This window comes from Sciurus carolinensis, chromosome 4, assembly GCF_902686445.1.
Source record: "Sciurus carolinensis chromosome 4, mSciCar1.2, whole genome shotgun sequence".
NCBI lineage: Eukaryota > Metazoa > Chordata > Mammalia > Rodentia > Sciuridae > Sciurus > Sciurus carolinensis.
In genome coordinates this window covers 5,599,012-5,619,060 of record NC_062216.1, presented here as the reverse complement: position 1 = coordinate 5,619,060, position 20,049 = coordinate 5,599,012, and the positions used below count along the sequence as shown (strand labels likewise).

Below are 20,049 nucleotides of genomic sequence, written 5' to 3'. Positions count from 1 at the left end.
TGCCCTCCCCTCTTCCTATGCTGTCCTTTTTCCTGGGTCATTTCCGACAGGCACTTGTATAAAATTCTACCATCACCATATTCTAGGTCTGTCGAAATGTGATAGTAATTTATTTATCAAGAAGAAGTGGGAGGAGGAGGAGAAGGAGGAGGAGGAGGAGGAGAAGGAGGAGGAGAAACAACTAGTTTCCCCTCAACTTGTGATCATGAGACCAAGACCCCATCCAAGTAGAAAGCCCAGCTCAGGGACACCCCCAGGACCAGAGCTGCACCTGCAGAGCTGGTGGCCGTGCTGTCTCATCTGAGGGTGCATCTGGGGGAAGCTCAGGGAGGAGAGGGCTAGGGACGGGTGTCCACCACTCCCTGCCTGCTCCTGCTTTGGGTAACTTTGACCTCCACATACTTCTGGTCCCTTCCACTCCCACAAAGCCTGGGGGCGCGTGCACAGGAGGGCAGCTGGTGATGGAAGACAGAGACCAGGTGTGATCTGGCTTTCCCTAGAACCTATGTGACCCCCGTAGTCATTCCCTCCTGCCGCGAGGCTCCTGTTCTGGCTTTTGCGTTCTGTCACCTCTGACAGTTTGTGTTGCAGCTTGAAAGCAGATGCTGCTGTGTAATCTTGTGTCAGCGCCTTCCTTCTCTGGGCCCCAATCCCATGGGAAGGGTCAGCCTGTGTGGGCTTGCCGGGCACACTGAAGCTGGCACTCTCTTTCGGGCCCGCTGTCTGCTGCCCTCCATCCCCAGCTGGCACAGCTGCCACCCTCCTGCTCACAGTGAGGTGGCTGGCTCCGGAGGGTCCACAGCCCTGGAGCCAGAGGCCAGCCTCCATGCAGTCGCCCTGCGCCCCTCCCCGTTGCCTCTCCTCTGGCCCGGGCTTCTGCTGAGGGTAGATCTCGGTGATGAGGCTCCCCCACCCACCGCGGGGCAGCCAACCTTGCGCCTCTTCAGGATCAGCCAGCACAGAATCCGGTGGGACTGCTTTTCGGTTCCTGCCACAGCCCGACTGGAGAACCCTGACTGCAAAGCAGGTTTCCTTCACCAGGACAAGAGGAACACAAAACCCTGCCCCAATCAGGCAATCCCTGGGTGCTCCTGTCCCTCCTGCTTTGTGCAAAATGGAGAGACGGGGAGGGGAAGGCACAGGGTGAAACTGGTCCTTGAGGTCAGACTCCGTCCTGACTGTGCCCTCCAGACTCTCCCAAGGGTGAGGGTCCTCCTACACCTGCCCTGGACTGGTTCCTGCAGGGTGCAGGGAGGCTCCTTTCTGGAGAAACGCCAGCAGGGCCCTCCACAGAGGGCCTTCCCTTCACTCTGTGCTCCCTCCTCTACCAGCAGCCCTGCCTCAAGGTCTCCTGGCACTGCTCCAGGCTGACACAGTTAGGTCTGGGAGGTAGCTGGGCTCGAAACTGCTCACCCGGGACCAGGTAAGGAAACTCCTGCAACAGCTCTGGGCCGAGGGTCAGTCATCAGGATGCTCCTCGGCTCCGTCTTCCTCACTCACACCTATCCCAGCCCACCCATTTGTTCACCAGGGACTTGATACACTCAGTACTGGGTGACGATGGTAAGCCCTCCACACACTGTCCCCACGCTCAGGGGGCTGACGGTTCAATTGAGGGAAAAAAAAAGAATTAAAGAAAAAGTGTGGAACTCCAACTTGGCACGGATGGTGTTAAAGAATAAAGGGAAGCCAGACTTGGTGGTGCATGCATGTAATTCCAGCAACTGGGGAGACTGAGGCAGGAGGATCACGAGTTCAAAGTCAACCTCAGCAACTTAGCAAGGCCCTAAGCAACTAGCAAGAAAGTCTCTAATAAAATAGAAAAAAAAAAAAAAAAAAGGTTGGGAACGTGGCTCAGTGCTTAAGCACCCCTGGGTTCAGTCCCCAGTACCAAAAACAAAAAACAAAAAAAGGGGGAAATGAAAGCATGTGGGGAAAACTAGATTGGGCATTGCCTCCCGGGGAGGAAGTGGAAGTTGCCTGCATTGGGGTCTTTAGGTTCAGAGATGAAGGCTCAGAGGGGTCACTCATAGGAAGGGGAGAAGACCCTCCGGGGGAGAAACGATGAAGGCAAGGAGAGAGCCAAGAGCTCCAGCACGGGGAGGGAGCCAGGCAGCACGACGGCAGAGGGGAGGCCACAGCGAAGCAGCATGGCTCTGAGGATGTGGCCCAGGACAGCTGAGGCGACCCTGTAGACCTGGCAAGGGGCTCTGTGGGGGTTGTAAGAAGGGGTGCGACACCACGGGTTTGTATTTAAAAAGGAAATCATGCTGCACGGGGAGCAGATGTCAATCACTAGGGCAGTGGGTCAGGGTGGGTGTTGGGGAAGCCGCCCACTCGTCCTCCTGAGCGGTCCTAGCTGTCTGTGCGCTTCATTGCAGCCCTTCCCCCAAGCCCTCCTGCAAGTCTGGCCTTTTCCTCCTAGAGCACAATTAACCACGGTGATGTATCTATTGCCTAGTGAGAAGCGAACTTGAGAGAGACAGAATATGTGGCTACGGGACCGCTCGATGCCGAAGGAAATGTAAAATACAGGAACACAAAATTGGAAGATGTCCTAACACCTACCCATGCTGTTTGAAACCATGGAAATGTGAACAGACTGCTCATTAAATATAAAACTCTGCACCCAGTGCTGCTGCCAGGTAGAGTCGCCCGCAACAGAACCTCTCTGTCTTCCCTGCCCCAGACCCCAAAACAAGGAGGTCCCCGGAGAGACCCCGGATCCAGTCATCAAATGAGGTTTGCTGAGCTGCTGCTCAGTGTGAAGTACAGCAGGGGAAGCAGCGGAACAGACTGGAAGCCTTCCCAGCCCCACAGGCCTCTCTGCACCTGATGAGGGAGTATGTGAGGCAGGCTGACCTTGAGTTTTGACACTTTAAAAGCTGAACAAAATAGATACGTATATTGCTATGTAATCAGCCGTAAGACTACGCGAAACATCACTTTTTTTTTCTGGAAATACCAATTTATCTGGAAAATACTGATTTACTTTTTCTGATTAGATTTGCTTTAACAGTTGTGTATTGTTAATTAGGATGAAAATCAAATCAATATTAAGTGCCTCTTGTCCGGAATAGACTATTTCAAAGCGCAGACCTCTGGGAACGAAAACGAAAGAGATGAACTGGGATGAGAAGCCCGAGGGACCCCTGGTGAGCTGAGGGGCTGACCAAGGGGCGCCTGTGGAGCCTCACATCCAGCAGAGGGCAGCAGAGGGCAGCTCTGCAGCCAGGTCCGCGGGAGGCTTCCTGCTCACCATCTTAAAAACCAGGTCAGAAAGCAGGTAGTGAGTCAGCTGAGCAGCTTCTCCTGTCCAAACCGTATTCCAGGGTGAGAAGTGGCTTAGGAGGAAATGTTTTGCACCGACAAGTGAGAGTGTCATCGTGCCAAAACAATGAGTGTCAACAGCCACTGAAATAAACAAGAAAGACGGTGATGGGCCGTGCCTCCTCGCGGATGTGCACAGTGTCACGTGGAGCTACCAGGCCAGGAAAGTGACCTGGTTCTCACATTTTAGCAGCAGAAATCAAGCCAGGTTGTGTTCTTTGTGCCCCAAACTGTGCAGGGCACCTCCACACAGTCACTGTCCAGCTTCACCAGGTGGTCAGGCTGTTTCGTCCCTTGTCAGCTCTCCTCTCCTAGATTATTTCAAAGGATGATACAGGATTTCCTGGCTGTCCCTCTAAAAATATTTTGGAACTTAGAATTCACAGTAAAAGACTTTTCAAAACTATAATCCCAAGACTGTTTATTACCAACAAAGGAAAAAAGTAAATGCTACTTCTTTAATAAAATTCAATGACTCATCAGTGTTCAGATGATCCTGGTTGTTTCATAAGTGTCATTTAAGCATTGGTTTCCTGGAAGATTCTACAAGGTTCACACACTATGTTGGTGGTCTCCAAGGCCTCCTGCCTGGGTGGAGTCGTATACTTGCTAACCTACCTGCAAAATACTGTGCAAGATTGATTACGCATCTGGACAGACCTCTGTATCTTACCACTGCTATGACATAGAAATAGGAACCTGTTAACGCCCAGGGAACAGCACCCAAAGGTGGAGTGCAGAACACGTTCCAGGTTGATGTAGCCTCTTTATATGGTCTCTCGTGCTGAGTTGGGGTCCCTTCATTATTCTCATACTTCCAATTTTACAAAGTGCTTTTCACATTCATGGTCTCTTTGAACCTCACAATATGCTCTTGAATCAGGCATGTGGAAACTAAGGCTCAGACAGCCTCGTGACTTTCCTAAAGTGGGCTAGACTGTTGAGCCAGATCAGGCCCAGACCCCACACCTCCAGTGCAAGTCAGAGAAAACCTGGCATGGCATGTCCACAGACCAGAAACCTTGGGTCTCTGCCAGTTGCTGTCACCTTGAGAAGGTTGCTTGACTAGCTTGTACCATGATCCCCCCATCTGCAATCAGCCTTCCTGCTAAAAAACACATTCAAGTACAGATCCAGCTTCTGGCCCCATATTAAAAATATGTTTTGACTCCTTTCTTGACTTCAGCATAATGTCTTCCTAAAGTCCACCTCACATTACCCAGCGTATCAGTAAAGCAAAGGAAGGGACTTCTGCAGACTTTAATCAGTGCCACCAGGTAGGGGGGAGGTGATCACATGCAAAAAGAAAAGCTGTCTCATCACCAGGTAAAACAAGATGGGTCTGTACCCTGAAGAACCCCAGGCTTTGCTCACTGGCCCCTGGCCTCCTTCCCTCTCACTCTTCTTTAGAGGGGCTAGACTCTGAAACTGCAGCCCATCCAACTAAGTCCTGTGTGCGTATAGCAATGAAGAAACTCACCCTCAGCACCAAAGGGGCACAAGGTGCACTGCCCGACTCTCTGGTATTGTCACAGGAAAGCAGGGAGCTGGAACTCCAAGCGTCCTGTGTTCCGATGAAAGAAGATGTAAAGTCAAACACCAAAGGTCATGCAAGAGAACCTTATTAGAAGTGAAAGTGAGGTGAAAATAAAGCAAAAAAAAAGTGAGGCTTAAGCAAAAAGCACTCTCAAGGGAGAGAATGGGCTGTGTCCAAGCAGAGAACGACAGAGGAGACAACCCTGTCCTCATCTTTGTTACAGTTTGATGCTCCCCGGGAGAACTGGGGATCACTTTTCATACTCTTCGCCAGTCAGGTGTCCAACTCCTCCTTCACATTGGCCATTGAAGTTCTCGACCTTAGTTGGTTCTTTCCAGAACCGTCATGGCGGCCATCCAGTGAAGTGGGGTGGGCTTCATCAACAAGTGAATCCCATGTTAATGTGAGCACTGGGGTCAACCTGAGTGCACCTGCATTACTGAAGGAATCTTCCTTCCCAGACAGTTGGAGATGCTTAGACTCCTAATTCCTAGCTTTACACCAACATCGATGGGCCCCGTCAAAAGTTAGTCCCATTAATCCTTTTTTCTTGACATATTTCCCAGTTAACTCCTTTCTCTTCTGTTTATTTTCTACAAATTAACTACCACCCTTTGTTTCCTTCGCAACTTTGAAAGTAGTTTAAAGAAGGGCCCTAACGTGAAGAACACTTTGAGCTTGCCGGTTTTTCCCTGCTCATTGCTGGCTTCTACCTATCAGCGTGACTGTACCAAAGCAAAGGCACGTTAATCTATTTCATTGTTTCCAGTACAGAATTACCCTGGACAAGAATCACCGAAGAGTGAGGCAGATATTTCCCTGTGGATTTCTCATTCTTACATTTGATGGTAATGTGCTCTCAAATTCACGAGGGTGCTAGGAACTCATTTGCCTGGGCCACAAGCTCTCTAGGACAGAGCAGGTGAGGCCCTGGTCTTGACAGCACAGTAGGGTTAAAGCAGGTGTGGCCAGGGTGGAGCTGCCTCAGGACTGAATCCCCCTTGGGCTGGCAAGGGGCCAACACATTTTTCAGTGCAAAGAATTTAGGCAAAAAGAATAAAAGCAGCAGGCAGAGAGAAAAGGAACCCTTCCTGTGAAAAATTACACTTGTTCTTCTGCCTGTGACCACCAGGAATAGCTCCCGTTTTGTTTTCTAATGGTCACAAAGTGGTGTGTTTATATAGTACCACATGATCCTGGATCCACAGTGTATAATGTATAAATTAGGGTATTAACATTTCCAGTTCCTTCAACGTCCATCATTCCTTTGCATTAGAAGCCCTGAAACGCCTCTTGTCTATTTCTTGATAAAATATGTATCAATTATTGTAAACCATAGTCTCCCTGCTGCACTGTGGAACCTAGGACTGGTTTCTCCTCCCCAGCTGTGTGTTATCGCCCCTTATGCCACCTCTCTGGTCTTCGGCTCCCTCCCTCCTATCCTCCATTGGCTTCTTCCACTCTCTACTTCCAGGAGGTCCTACTCTTTTCCAAAAGAATTTGGTTCCTCTCCCTTTAGCCCCGAGCATCTCTATTTCCTTGGAGTCTATGCTGTCATGGTAGCAAGAGAAAACTCAGGCTCGGTTGCTGAATTGTTTCTTAGTAGAATCAAATTGGACCCAAGAGCATCAACAGAAGATGCCAAAAAGAAAGAGAAGAATAAAAGAGGAAGGGAAAATAAGGAAGACTCGGTTAAATTAAAACAAAAGGAGGGAGAGAAAAGAGAAGGGAGGGAGAGAGAACAAGGAAGCAGAGAGACTCAAGACGGGGAGAAGAAAGACCCGGCATGCAGATTTTTAATGTTTTGGAACAGCTCCAGACCCTCGGTAAGCGACCGCTTCTAAAGGCAAGTCACACCTGACCTGGTTGATGCCCTCACGCATGATTTTCCACGCTAAGGTAAGTGTGCTCCGCAGACAGCAGAGAAGCAACTTGGCAGCCTGTTCATATCTTGGTTTCCAAGAATTTCAGCAGCTGTCGAGCTAGCTGGGAGCCGGGTTTTACGATAACAGCATGTTTATTCCGCCTCTCCATGCCTTTCATCCTCCTCCCACCTTAGTCCTTCTGTTCTTTCTGATTCATCACACCCACCCAAGGTGAAAGGTGAGTGAAGAATATAGGACTCGAGTGCCTGTTCTGCGAGCAGTGGGAATGTAACGTGTCCTCCCGTGCACTTTGTGACTGAGGAGTCTGGCGCCTGGCTCCCATGCTCCCAGCCCACTCACCAGGCGGGCTCTATAAAGGAACCCGCCTGCCCGCCCCGGGGCCCTGCAGTTTGCAGTCCCTGCGGCAGACATGGCTCAGCAGTTCCACCCTCCCCTCATCAGCCTTCTCCTTGTGGCCCTGCTGTTTCCAGGTAAAAGAGAAAGGTGGACTGGGAGCCAGGATCTCCCTGCAGAAGTCTGTGCAGAGGCTGGCCAGCGAGACCCAAGTCCCAGGAGCACGTTTTCCTGACGGGACTTTTGAGCAGAAGTCTGAGATGGGTTCTCAGACACTTAGAATGTGCTGATGGCCCTGATTTCCCTCGTGAGGAGGTCCTTCCTTTCACTCTGTTTTCTCATCTCTGTAACATTCCTCTGCCCCTTATAGAGAAGGACATTGGTCTAGGGAACCCCGACAAGTGCACTGTGATGTCCCTGCACAAAGACTTTTCACACAGCACCCTTCTCTTCTCCCCTCAGTACACATGCACGTGCTCAGGTGCCACCTGGCACGCTCCCACCTTACCCATCTCTTCACCTACCCTCGCCACCCCTTAGGGGGCACTGTCCTCATGGGTTGCTGAATAGAGAGCACTGAACACACTCTGCTGTGCCTTTGCCTTTTTCATAGGCTTGCCCAGAGCCCTCTCTGTTAACTACTCGGGCACTGAGGTTCCCAGTGACCCCAAGGGGGGCACTCCTGGACGAGGCGCAGATGGGTCTCCCGTGCGGCATCACCATGTAAAGCGTCTCTTTGAACCGCGAACTCCCCCTTATATGGGTAAGTCAGGTGCAAAGGAGTGTGATGAGCTCGTCGTCACTTGGGAAACGCCAAATGAATGAGACGGGAAGGTGGCTGTGTGGATGGGTTTGGTGAACAGTAGTGGTTTGGAGGAGACGGTGTGTGTAGCTCAGTCTGTACTGCCTATCAGGAAGGCCGTGAGAGATGTGTGTGTGTGTGTGTGTGTGTGTTTTCACACATTTGTGGTACTGAGGATTGAATTCAGGGGCACTCTGACACTGAAGTACATCCACAGCCCTCCTTTTTATTTATTTATTTATTTTTTGAGACAGCGTCTTGCTAAGTTGCCATGCCTGGCTTCAAACTTGCAATCCTCCTGCCTTGGCCTTCTAAGTTGTTGGGATTGTAGGCATGTGTCACCATGCACAGTGGGTCATGGAGGTCTTACCGCCTCTTCTGGGGCTGGATCACTGAGGGCCTCACGAAATATGGGCATACTGTGGGACCAGGAGGTGAATGATCTAAGGCTCCTTCTGTAATCTCTGAGTTCATGCCATGCAGTAACCAGAGGAGACAATATTGATTGATCATTCTCCTCCTTCAGGTTGACCTCAGAGGTCATTCACTCTACAGGAATTTACTGGATACCGGCTGAGTGCCAGGTGTGAAGTGAGCTCAGGGAATCTTCCCTGGGGATGGGGACACAGAACAACCATATGCCAGTCTACTTGAGTGAGGAGGAACACAGGAAATGGCATGGAACCACAAGCCCGGCCACTCTTTTGGACTCTCCTAGACAGCCCCTGGTTTGTCTCCAGGGCCTTCCCTGCCCAGGACCCATTGCATATCCATGAGACCTGGAGGAAACAGTCGTTTCTGGGCAACTCCTATTCTCAAATTCATTGCCGACCCTGAAACAGGAAAAGCTAGATCAGAAGCTCAGTGGACGAGGAGGACAAGAGTGTGTTGGCGAATTGCTGGTAAATCCAACAATTTTAAAGCCCATAAACTTTAATTTCTGCTTTATCCGAGCCTCAATCTCTCTGGAAGTGGACTTTAGTTTCAGAGGACTTACTAAACTGGTTTTCCTTCCAAGGAAAGGGAAAGGGAGAACACCACAGTTACAAACATGTGCCATACCAGGCGTTTAGTCTAACGGTGTTCCCTGAAACAGGACCATTACCCCCACTTGGCTAGTGAGAGAGCTGAGGAGACCCAGAAGCTACAGAGCTATAGGTCTATAGTTTTTATAGTTGAGAATGTGAAACTGTGGTGACAGAAAGATGTTTTGTGTCCACTGCCATCCCCCACCATACCCTAAAGAGCTAAAATAGCCACCATTCAACTCTTGAAACGATCTTAAGAGGCTAACTTGGATATTTTTTTATGCAGAACCTGAACCAGCTTTCAAAGTTGTCAACTGCAAGAAAAGTGAGGGCTTCTGTCAAGAATATTGTAATTATTTGGAAATACAAGTAGGCTACTGCTCTAAAAAGAAAGATGCCTGCTGTTTACACAGGAACTGATGTAACCAAAATGGAAACTGATTGACTTCTGCCCACCGTCTGCTCTCCTGGCCTTGTGGTCAACCCACATGCAGGTGTTTCTTGAAGAAGTATCTCAGCAGAGAGGAACTGAGGCACTGCCATGCATGACGGACTACATAAACATTTTATTGTGGCAAAATAAATGACAAAAGACAACCTTACAAAAAGTAACAGCTTGAGATGTATGACATCTTCAAAATCATGATTTGTGCTGGTAGATGTGGATGTAATAAACTTTCACGGAAAAGCATCAAATAATGTGTTCTTTTATTTAATAAATATTTTCTGAGTACCTATGTGACTTTAGGCACTGAGAAATGTTGTAAATTAGGAACATGAAGAAGATGTGGGGAAACAAATACCTAAATAAAAACAATAAAATACTGCCTATGTTATAATGTGGACAGATGCTAAGAAAAACATACAGCAAATAAATAGAAGAGAATTAAGAAAGTGTTCCTGGGAAACTTAAGAAGAACTTGCAGATGATTAGGAATTTATTAATTTGGGAGAGGGGCAGAGACTTCCAAGTAGAGGGTACAGGTTATAGAAAGGCATGAGACGTGAAGCCATGAAGTAAATAGGGAGAAGCCCAGCAGAGTTGTAAAGAGAGAGGTTAATTCAGAGTAGCTGCTGAGGATCATGCAGGAAATGGCGTGACGCTTTCAAGGCAAGCTGATATTACACTGAAGATCCCAAGACAAGAGAAGGCTGTCGAGTGCTGCCAGAGAGCAACATGATCAAATTTTCCATTTCTGAACATTCATTCTAACAAAAGATTTTGGAATGGGCTGGAAAAGCATAAGATTAGAGGCAGAAAGACCAGGGAGGAGATGGTCTTATCTGGCATTCAGGTAGACCCAGCATGCTAAAGTAGAAATAATGGAAGCTAGCAAGACAACAGCAAGGGCATTCTAAAAAGGAGGAGTTTACAGGTCCAGTGACAAAGAAAGAATGGCAAGAAGACAGGAAAGACCATGAGCAAGGCTACCCACAACTCTAGGAGCACCGAGTGGGGCTGGCTCCAGACGTGTTGGAATGGAAGGCATTCACATGTGTTCAATGAGGAGCTGAAGAGAAGTACATGAACCCAAGGAGGGAGGAGCAGGTGAGACAGACAGGTAGAGGCCCTTCACTTGTGGATGGTAACAAATCCATCATTAGAGACGATTTTCTGGGGGAGAAGAGGCATTATGTTGAAGGATGCTGTAATGGTTAATTTGAATTGTCAACTTGATTGGATTAAGAGATGTTGATGATTAAGAAGCTTCTGGGTGTGTCCACAAAGGCATGACTAGGAATGATTGGGATGTGAGATAGTGAACTAAAGTGGAAACCCTCCCCAGGTGTGGGCAGCGCTGCCCAATAGGATGGTGGCTTGGATGGAATAAAAGTCGGAAGAACAAGGAAGCAGATTCAGATACAAGCTCAACTCTTCTTGAACGTGTCCATGATCGCTGCTTCAATCATCTGAGGATACCAGACTCTCGCTTCTTGACTCTTCCAAAGTGGACACTGTCAGTGATTCTCCAGGGAGTTTCCAGAAGCCTTGGTCTCGGGTAGCACTGTTGATCCCTCTCATTCTGGGGCTTCTGCCTCTTGGACTGTGCAGCTGTTGGTTCTTCCATCTCTCCAGCCTGCAGACGGCCACTGTGAACTATCCATCTCCTGGTCGTGTAAGCCAACTAATCTTTCAATGTTGAAAGCAATTTAATAGACATTTTTCTTCAATAATCTGTAAGAAAATGTTCCAGATACTGAGAATTGACACTGTTATAGAGTATGTGTGAGTAAAATATTAACACATATGCAAATTGACCTTTAAAGAGAGGATACCTATTTATACTCTCATTAGCAATATATTAAAATAACTAATTCTCCACACCTTTTCCAACCCCCTACTATTGTTAAAAGTTAAATAACTCCTTCCACTCTTTCCAATCTAATAAATCCCCTCTTAATTATCATACTTCCTGTTGATTCTATTCCTCTAGAGAACCCTGACTAATACAGATGATAACTTAAAGAGAGGTAGAGAAAACAGGAAAATCTGGGAGGAGAGGAGAAGAAGAAGGAAGGCTGGAAATGAGTGACCTGAAATGGTAGCATTCTGCAAGATGAGACTGGAGAAAATCTGGGGGAATGGAAGGTAGTCCTGGAAGAAGCACACCTGAGACAACAGGAGGTCGTTCTGGAGAACAGGGAAGGATGCCCCATCTCTCTTCATCTTTCCTCAGTCACAGCCTCAAGCTAAGATACAGGGCACTAGGTTTCCAGACTGAGGGCCCCTGCCCTGGATATTTAGTTTTAGGATGCCATCATCCCTTAGGTGATAAGAAAAAAGAGTTACTCAAGAAAGCTTTTTATTTGTTTATGGAGTAAAAGCTAAGTGGTGATGACGTGTGAGAGCAGAGTGGGTGAAAAGTGTCTCTGTGAGGAGAAGCTTTAAAGGAGACACCATTGGGGGCACTCCAAAGAGGAGGAGTTTAAAGTGGAGGTGACCTAGAGAGATGGAGAAAACAGGACTGCCCAGCCCCTGCAAGAAGTACACCCAGCATGTCACCAATCTCTTTAAATCCAGTGACATCTCTGCTCTCATCAACCACTCATTCACTGATTCAACAAATGTCCAGTGAGCATCCTCACTACCCCAGGTATTAGTCTATGTACAAGTAATGAATAAAAGTCCTTGCCTTCATGTAGCTCACATTCTATTGGAAAGACCAACCATAAGCAAGGTACATGAGTACAATATGTCACGTGAGGAAGTGACATGGGAAAGAAGCAGGGGAGGAAATGCACATTGTCAGGCAAGGGTTGACATTTTAGAGGCACAAGTCTCACAGAGAAGGTAGATATTGGGTAAGGATCAAGAGGGGATTACAGAGAAAGCTGTAACTGCTGGGGAGCCATGGGCATTCCAAGGGGGCAGCAGCATGTGGTGATATCCCCAGGGCATGTGTGCATTTGGTATACTTGAGGAACAATAAGAGGCCCCCATGCCTGGGGCAAAGGGAAGAAAAGGGCAGGGTGAAATAGCAGGCCTCACAAATGAGCTCGCAGACCAATGGAGACAGCACTGAGCAGAGCAGGATAGAGAACTTCCTCCCCTGGAAAGAAGGGCCCACTGTGTTCCTGTTGGACTGGAGTCGCTGATGGACAGGAGAGGAAGGGAGTCTCAGACAGCAAGAGCCCCCTGGTCTGCTCTTCTCAACTAAGCAATCTTCAATCTGCTGCCTCTTCACTGGCTCCCCAAACTGCCTGAGCCATGACTGATAAGGCAGGGAAGAGGATGGAATGCCACAGAGTGGGCTGGACACCAACCCCATGGTAGGTAGGTCTACCATTTTTAACAACTGCTCAAATTCCATTGAAAGAATGTGCATCGCTTACCTTATCATTGCCTGTTGGCACAGGGGCTGCTCTCATCTTTCAATGCTAAAAGCAATTCAATAGACATTTTTCTTCAATAATCTGTAAGAAAATGTCCCAGATACTGAGAATTGACATCGTTATAGAGTATGTGTGAGTAAAATCTTAACACATATGCAAATTGACCTTATAGAGAGGATACCTATTTATACTCTCATCAGCAGGATATTAAAATATCTAATTCTCCACACTTTTTTCAATCTCTAGTATTATTAAAAGTTAAATAACTCCTTCCACTCAGGCAAACAATAGTTCACTTTTTCAGTGGCATGTCATTTTTTTTCTTTTTTCTTATTATATACATTTTTAATATAGAATATTTCCAATATTGTTTTTGTAATTATTTATTATTTTTATGTGGTGCTGAGGATTGAACCCACTGCCTCACGTGTGCTAGGTGAGAGCTCTACAACTGAGCCACAACCCCAGTCCCCTTACTGTATACATTTAAGGTGTGGAATGTGATGTTCAGATATGCATATACATAGAGAAATGATTACAGCATCAAGCAAATTCAACCTACCATCACCTCATATAGTTACTTTTGGTGTACATGAGAATACCAAACTGTACTAATCTGGCATATATCAAATGTATAAAGCAATATTGTCAGAATCCTCAGGATCAGCTCTTGATCTCTAGACTTATTCATCCTGCATAACCTTTTGACCTACCTCTTCCCATTCCCCCTCCATTCCCAGACTTTTACTCACTGTTTTTGAGTATTTCTTTTTTTTTTTTGTTAATGTCACATGTAAGTGAAGGGGGTATGGCTTGTTTCACTTAGCACAATGCCCTCCAGTTTCTCCCATGTCATGATGAATGCAGGATTTCCTTCCCATGGCTGAACACAATTCATCACTTTTTATCTTTTGAAAGACAGGTTATTTCCACATCTTGCTATGACAAGAAATAACAAGTAATGACAATGGCAATAGCTTCTCTCTCTCTCTCTCTCTCTCTCTCTCTCATTCTCTCTCTCTCTCATTCTCTTTCTCATTCTCTCTCTCATTCTCTCTCTCATTCTCTCTCTCTCTCTCTATCTCTCTCTCATTCTCTCTCTCTCATTCTCTCTCTCTCTCTCTATCTCTCTCTCATTCTCTCTCTCATTCTCTCTCTCTCTCATTCTCTTTCTCATTCTCTCTCTCATTCTCTCTCTCATTCTCTCTCTCTCATTCTCTCTCTCATTCTCTCTCTCTCATTCTCTCTCTCTCTCTCTCTCTCTCTCTCTCTCTCTCTCTCTCTCTCTCTCTCTCTCTCGGTATGCTTAAGCTTACCAAAATAGGTTCAGGGTAAGTTCTTCTCCTTTAAAAGGCTCAGGATCTGGCTCAGCTTGGGCTCAGGTTCAAGCGCCCACACAGGCACCTTTTCCCAGAGGGTTTAGTAGTTTTTTGAGGAATAACTTTTGCAGGAATTTTTGCTTTTGCTTTCTTTCGTAGAGGCATTTCTGCCTGCAGCTGTTCCAAGCTCTGCTCTTGGTCTCAGCCTGGGCTCAGAGGCCACAGCAGTGACCACAGGCACATGCTTTGTCCTTGCCATTCTGATCATGGCCTTATTTTCAGCATTAATTTTGCATTCCTGTTGACTTGGAGTGCTGTGGCTTCCTTTCCACCAGAGAGTAGCTCACTGGGGAGAAGAAGAGCACCAGAGTCTGGCATAATCCAGGATCCGGACTCACCACAGATCATCAGCCCTTCCTCCAGAGAGTGTAGGGAGGAGCCATCCAAGGCCAGATTGAAGTCTGCAGAGACACACGTGCACATGTGCGCACAACACACACACACACACACACACACACACACTATGTGCTTTGCCTAAGTTCTAATTCAACTGTTTTTACTATTAAGTTCTATGAGTTCCTTACATATTTTGGATATTAACCCATTGTCAGATGTAGGGTTCACAGATATTTTCTCCCATTTTTCAAATTGCCTTTTCATTTTTGTTGTTTCCTTTTCTGAGCAGAATCCTTTTAGTTTGACACGGTCCTGATCGGTTTGCTTCTGTTGCCTGAGTTTGGGTGTGATATCCAACAACCATAGCTACAGCCAACGATGAGCAGCTTTGCTCTAGACTTTTTTGGTCAGTCTTATAGTTCCATCTGTCACATTCACAGATTTTTGTGTATGGATGTCAGGATTCAACTTCATCCTTCTGAATGTGGGTATCCAGTCTCCCCAAAACACTGCAAAGATGACCCTCAGCCTAACATGCCATCTTGTACCTTTATCGAAAGCTAGTTAACCACAAGTGTTGGAGTTTATTTGCCACCTTTCTATTGGTTTCCAGTGGTCTGTGTCTGTTTTTACTTTTACGCCTTTTGGTTTATTTCCCTGTGTACTCTTGTTAGTATCTTCAGAACTATGTTGAATGAAATTGACAACAGTGGCATCCTTGTATTTTACTGGTTATTAGAGGAACAGTTTTCAGTTTCACCATTGATCATGACTCTTGGTGGGCAGGTTTTCTCTTTCTTCTTTCCTCCTTCTTCTCCTCCTTCTTTTCTTTCAAGAATTTGAATATCTCACCCCATTCCTTTCTGTCTTGCAAGATTTCTGCAAAAAGTCTGCTGATAATGTTGTGGAAGTTTCTGTGTGTGTAACAAGCCACCTGCTTACCACCTTCAAAACCCTTTCTTTCAGCCTTAATTTTCAGTCACTGTCTCAGGTGGGCCTACGGGTTCTCAGGTTCAGGCTGCACATTCTGTCATCTGTGGTTTTGTCTGTTGTCACCCTTCGGGTCCTAGAAGACATGCCAGCTGCATTCGCTCGTAGAGACAGGTAGGTTAGCTGGGGGCATGCTTTCTCTGGGGGTAGACAGCAGGAGTTGTGGAAAGGGCCCACACACTTGTTCAGGCTCCTGAAGGGCTTCCAGTTGTCTACTTTATCAGCTTCCAGATGCAAGCTAATCAAACCCTGGCAAGCACTCAGACCTCTTCCAGGATGCTTGAGTATTTGGAAATTTTCATCTGACCACTGCACTGAGTCCGCGGATGGGGAGGAAGGATCAACCCTATGTTTGTTTAGGATTACATCTTTGTTCCTTGTGGTCCAGAGGACTGGTAAATACAGAGTTCCATCCAAATTCAGAGCTAGGACAGCTAGGAGCCAGTCTCCCAAATGGAAGCTGTAGGAGTTGGGATGCTCAGTGTGTGCTCAAATTCCTTCCAGGGAGAAGTCAGAGACCTACTTCTATTGTTGGAGCAAGACAGACAGAAGACCATGGGGATGCCCCCTTTCCACTTAGACTCCCAGGGCTGTCTGCTCGCCTGCCACATCAGCTCCTAGAGGCAGACGAGCTAGAGGCCCAGCCTCCAGCAGCAGCAGGAGAGGGTGGAGACAAATTCCAGTTCCTCTCTGGGGTAAACTAGTTCTTTCTGTGGGCTCAGGGCACAGCTGCTGGAAGTGCCCCTCATCCTGCCTGACACCATCGCTTTGGCCTCAAAGCTTAGGAAGGCCTGGGAATGCTCAGCCGCATCCGATCACAGAGCAAGGCGATTTAGGAACCCAGTCCTTGGTGGAGCCACAGTGGCCAGGTGTCTCCAGGTGTATGCACGTCCTCTGCTCCTCTGGGCAATGTAGGACTTGGCCTTTCCCCCTCCATCGTCAGCGCTTTGCCTGGGGCAGGGTGTGCGGCAGGGTGTGGGGCAGGACTGCGCCCCAGCTTTTCCCACCTGCTTTGCTGTGGATATTTTCTCAGTTGCTGGGTGTGTGGGCAAGTCTCAGAGGAAGTGATCTGTGGCAAGTCCCCAAGGGGATGGAAAGTCTGAGGCTTGCTGACGTCAGTCTGGCACACCCTGGACTACATGTGGCTGAGCGTTCCCTTGCAGGTCCCCTCCAAGCTTTGGTGATCTTATGGGGCTCCTAGCTAATCTTCATCTCCTTGCATGGGCTCCTTTAATGTCCAGCTCCACAGGTCGCTTCTTCCACGGGTGCCTTCCCTTTCTCCAGAATGCTGCTGTTTAAAGCCCGGGTACCCTGGAAATGTCCTGTATCTATTCTCTGTCATCCACACTTTCCAAATCTTCTCCTTTTGCTCTCAGTCTCTCAGATACTTCCTTTATAGACTACTGGTTTCTCTTTCTTTAATGTTCTTTTTTTATTATTTAAAATTTTTTTTCAAGTTCATGTAAGAGATTTTTATTTATCTTTAGATTTCTTATTTTTGCAAATAGCCTTTTTTCCTTTCTCAACGTGTGCCTTTCTCATGGAATCTAGTTCCCATTTTGTTGACCAAACTGTGCCCATGTTCTCATTAAAAAGAAATTTTAAAATTCTTTGTATTTTCTCCTTCGACACATCACCCATTCCAGTTCAACTTAATCTCTTCCACTATTCACAGTGACCATTCCATTTACACTTTAGCCTTTTTTATACTGACTGCTAACCCTCACTGTTTCAGTCAGCTCTTTTGCTGCTGCGACTAAAGGTCCTGACCAAAGCAACTGTAGAGGAGGAAAGGTTTATTTGGGGGTTCACGGGTTCAGAGGTCTCAATCCATAGACAGCAGGCTCCACTCTTCAGGGCTGAAGGTGAGCCAGAATATCATGGCAGAAGAGTGTGGCAGAGGGAAGCAGAGAGAGACTCCACTTTCCGGATACAAAATACATACCCCATAGCCACACCCCACCTGCCTCTAGTTACCGCTCAGTTAATTCCATCAGGGATATATTTACTGATGTTAAGGATATAACCCAATCATTTCTCCTCTAAGCCTTGCATTGTCTTATACCTGAGCTTCTAGGGGACACCTCACATCCAGACCATAATGTGTGCTTTCTCAAGCAGACGAGCTCTAGGGTCTTATTGGTCAGGTCAGTGCACAAGTGATGGTGGACAAGAATGAGTGACTTCTGAGACCAGACCTGCCTGTTGTTTATCTTATAACTTTGCATAGAGCATCTCCGCTCGTTGGGAATTTCATAAATAGTTTTAATAGATCTACAAGAAGGAAAAATGGGGTTTTCATAACCTTTGTAGGAAACGTTTGTAAGTGGCCATTATTTTAGGCTAAACTTAATAATTAATGAGGTGTTTATAACTCAGGTTACAAAAATTTGACCCTGTCAGATTTTGTCCTTTTGTAATGTAATTTTGGCTTTACATCTTTTTTTTTCTTTTTTACTTTTTTTTTTTATTGTAAACAAATGGGATATATGTTGTGTCTCTGCCTGTACATGGCGTAAAGGCATACCATTTGTGTAATCATAAATTTACATAGGGTAATGTTGTTTGATTCATTCTGCCATTTTTTCCCTTCCCCCCACCCCTCCCACCCCTCCCCTCCCTCTATACAGTCCTTCCTTCCTCCATTCCTGCCCCCCTCCCTAAACCCAACTCCAACCCCAACACTAACCCCTCCCACCCCCCATTATGTGTCATCATCCACTTATTAGCGATATCATTCTTCCTTTGGTTTTTTGAGATTGGCTTATCTCACTTAGCATGATATTCTCCATTTTCATCCATTTACCTGCAAATGCCATAATTTTATCATTCTTTATGGCTGAGTAATATTCCATTGTATATATGGCTTTACATCTTTTATTCCTCCTCTCTGGTGAGTTTTGAATCCTTTCAGAGAGTGCTGTGGATAGGTATCTGGTTGCAAACGGTATTCCAGGCCTCAAAATGAGCAAAACCAGGAACCCAGGCCCTGCAGAAGCCGCTGCCTTCCCAGGCTTCTTTCTGAGTGAAGGTGCTTCTTACTAAACTCACACACAGCCTCGCTCCCTGCAGGCTGTGCTGGGCGGGGGAAGTTACGCCAAAACCAGTGCATCGTTACAAAACCAGAGCGGAGGAGTCAGGCCCTCTCTGTGAAGGATTCCGTTAACATGTGTGTAAGACAAAACCCTTGTTCTCATTGTATCATTGTGCTGCTTCCTAGAAATTATCCTCGGGAATCACAAAAATATCTTGAGGAACCCTTTAAAAATTATAAATGTTCAAAATAGAGCAATATCTCAGCAAATGATGGTACATCTATTTAAAGGGATACTAGACAATCCTTGAATAAAATAAATACAAAAACAATGAAAACCGTAGAGACACTTAAGACACAATTTTCAAGAGTTCTCTGTCCTAGAAATTAGAGGGTACCAATGTTCATATATTGGATGTAAAATTAATTGTGAAGAGTATGTCCTAAAGCAATTAAATTCCAATGCTAAGAGTATTGGCAAGCTTTGCCTTACTCTTCAGTTATACACACACTTTTTAAAAAGCCAAAGGAGCAGGATGAGGGTGCCCTATGCAGGGTCACCTTGGTCATAGGCCACCTTCTACAGTGGACTTGCTGTGGCCAGCTAGTCAGAGGTTCAACCTCAGAAAGAACATTCCAGACGTTCAGATGTGGACGGGAAAGCGTGTCACCAGGGAGCTTCTAGAGCCCACGCGGGGTGCCTAGGGAAGGAGCGGACACTGATGTCTTTGTCCTTCCTGTGGAAATGCTCCCACTTCTGCCTGGAGACGCGGAAGCCGCAGAAGGGCCTCTGGAGCCCTTTCGGAGCCGGGAACTCCTTTAGGTGTAGGATTTGCTCTGCTGTGTGTAGTACAGGACTCTGTGCCACAGGGTGGCTTTATGGACACCAGCTGTCCCCAGTGGGAAGGCACTCTGGCCAGCAAGTAGCCTCAGGCCCTCATAGAGCCAGCAGGCCACAGCTGACTGCCTGCCCTCTGCCACCCACACCCACTCCGCACACACCATGTCCCTGCCCTGCGTCTGTGGAGGCTGCTGGGGGCCTCAGTCCCCTACTTCCCCATTTCTCCGAGCTTCCCCATCGTGAGAAACCTGTTTCCCCCTCAGTGCCCAGTCTGCCGGGGAGGGTCCTGGGAGGGGGCTCAGACAGGCCTGTCCCACTGGCATCCTGGAGTTTAAATGATGGCCACACCTGAGCCTTTCTCTCCGCTCTGGTCCAACTTAGTCTCATTTTGGGGGGACGATGAGAAATGACCTGATTTGAAGATCAGCGCAGACTTTGCCCTGTATGAAGTTTACCCCCATCCCTTCCTCATGATGCCCACATCTGCCCCCCTTTCCCTCCTGACCACAAGTTCTGGTGTGGCAAGTACAAAAATGTAAGAGATTTCTCTTCTCTTTCCCCTTTTCTAAGAAACATGATTTCTGAGAATGTAATTTTTTTGTGATTTTTGGAAACTACCTCTTTTTAACCGAGTACCTTCCACTTATTATGAAATGCATATTGTGATTGTGATTATTTATGATTCCTTTATCTCCTTCTTGATTTTTGTGGGTGGTAGC

General features: G+C 47.0%; 1 protein-coding gene across 1 annotated transcript; it reads left to right on the top strand.

The window, feature by feature from the left end:
- Positions 1-2,619: 2,619 nt before the first annotated feature.
- On the top strand, positions 2,620-11,249 carry LOC124982621 (sperm-associated antigen 11B-like). The gene is made up of 3 exons (XM_047549570.1): positions 2,620-7,223; positions 7,700-7,849; positions 9,203-11,249. Exons 1-3 carry the CDS (start codon positions 7,163-7,165, stop codon positions 9,334-9,336), a joined length of 345 nt encoding a protein of 114 aa, XP_047405526.1. The 5' UTR covers positions 2,620-7,162; the 3' UTR covers positions 9,337-11,249.
- Positions 11,250-20,049: the final 8,800 nt, after the last annotated feature.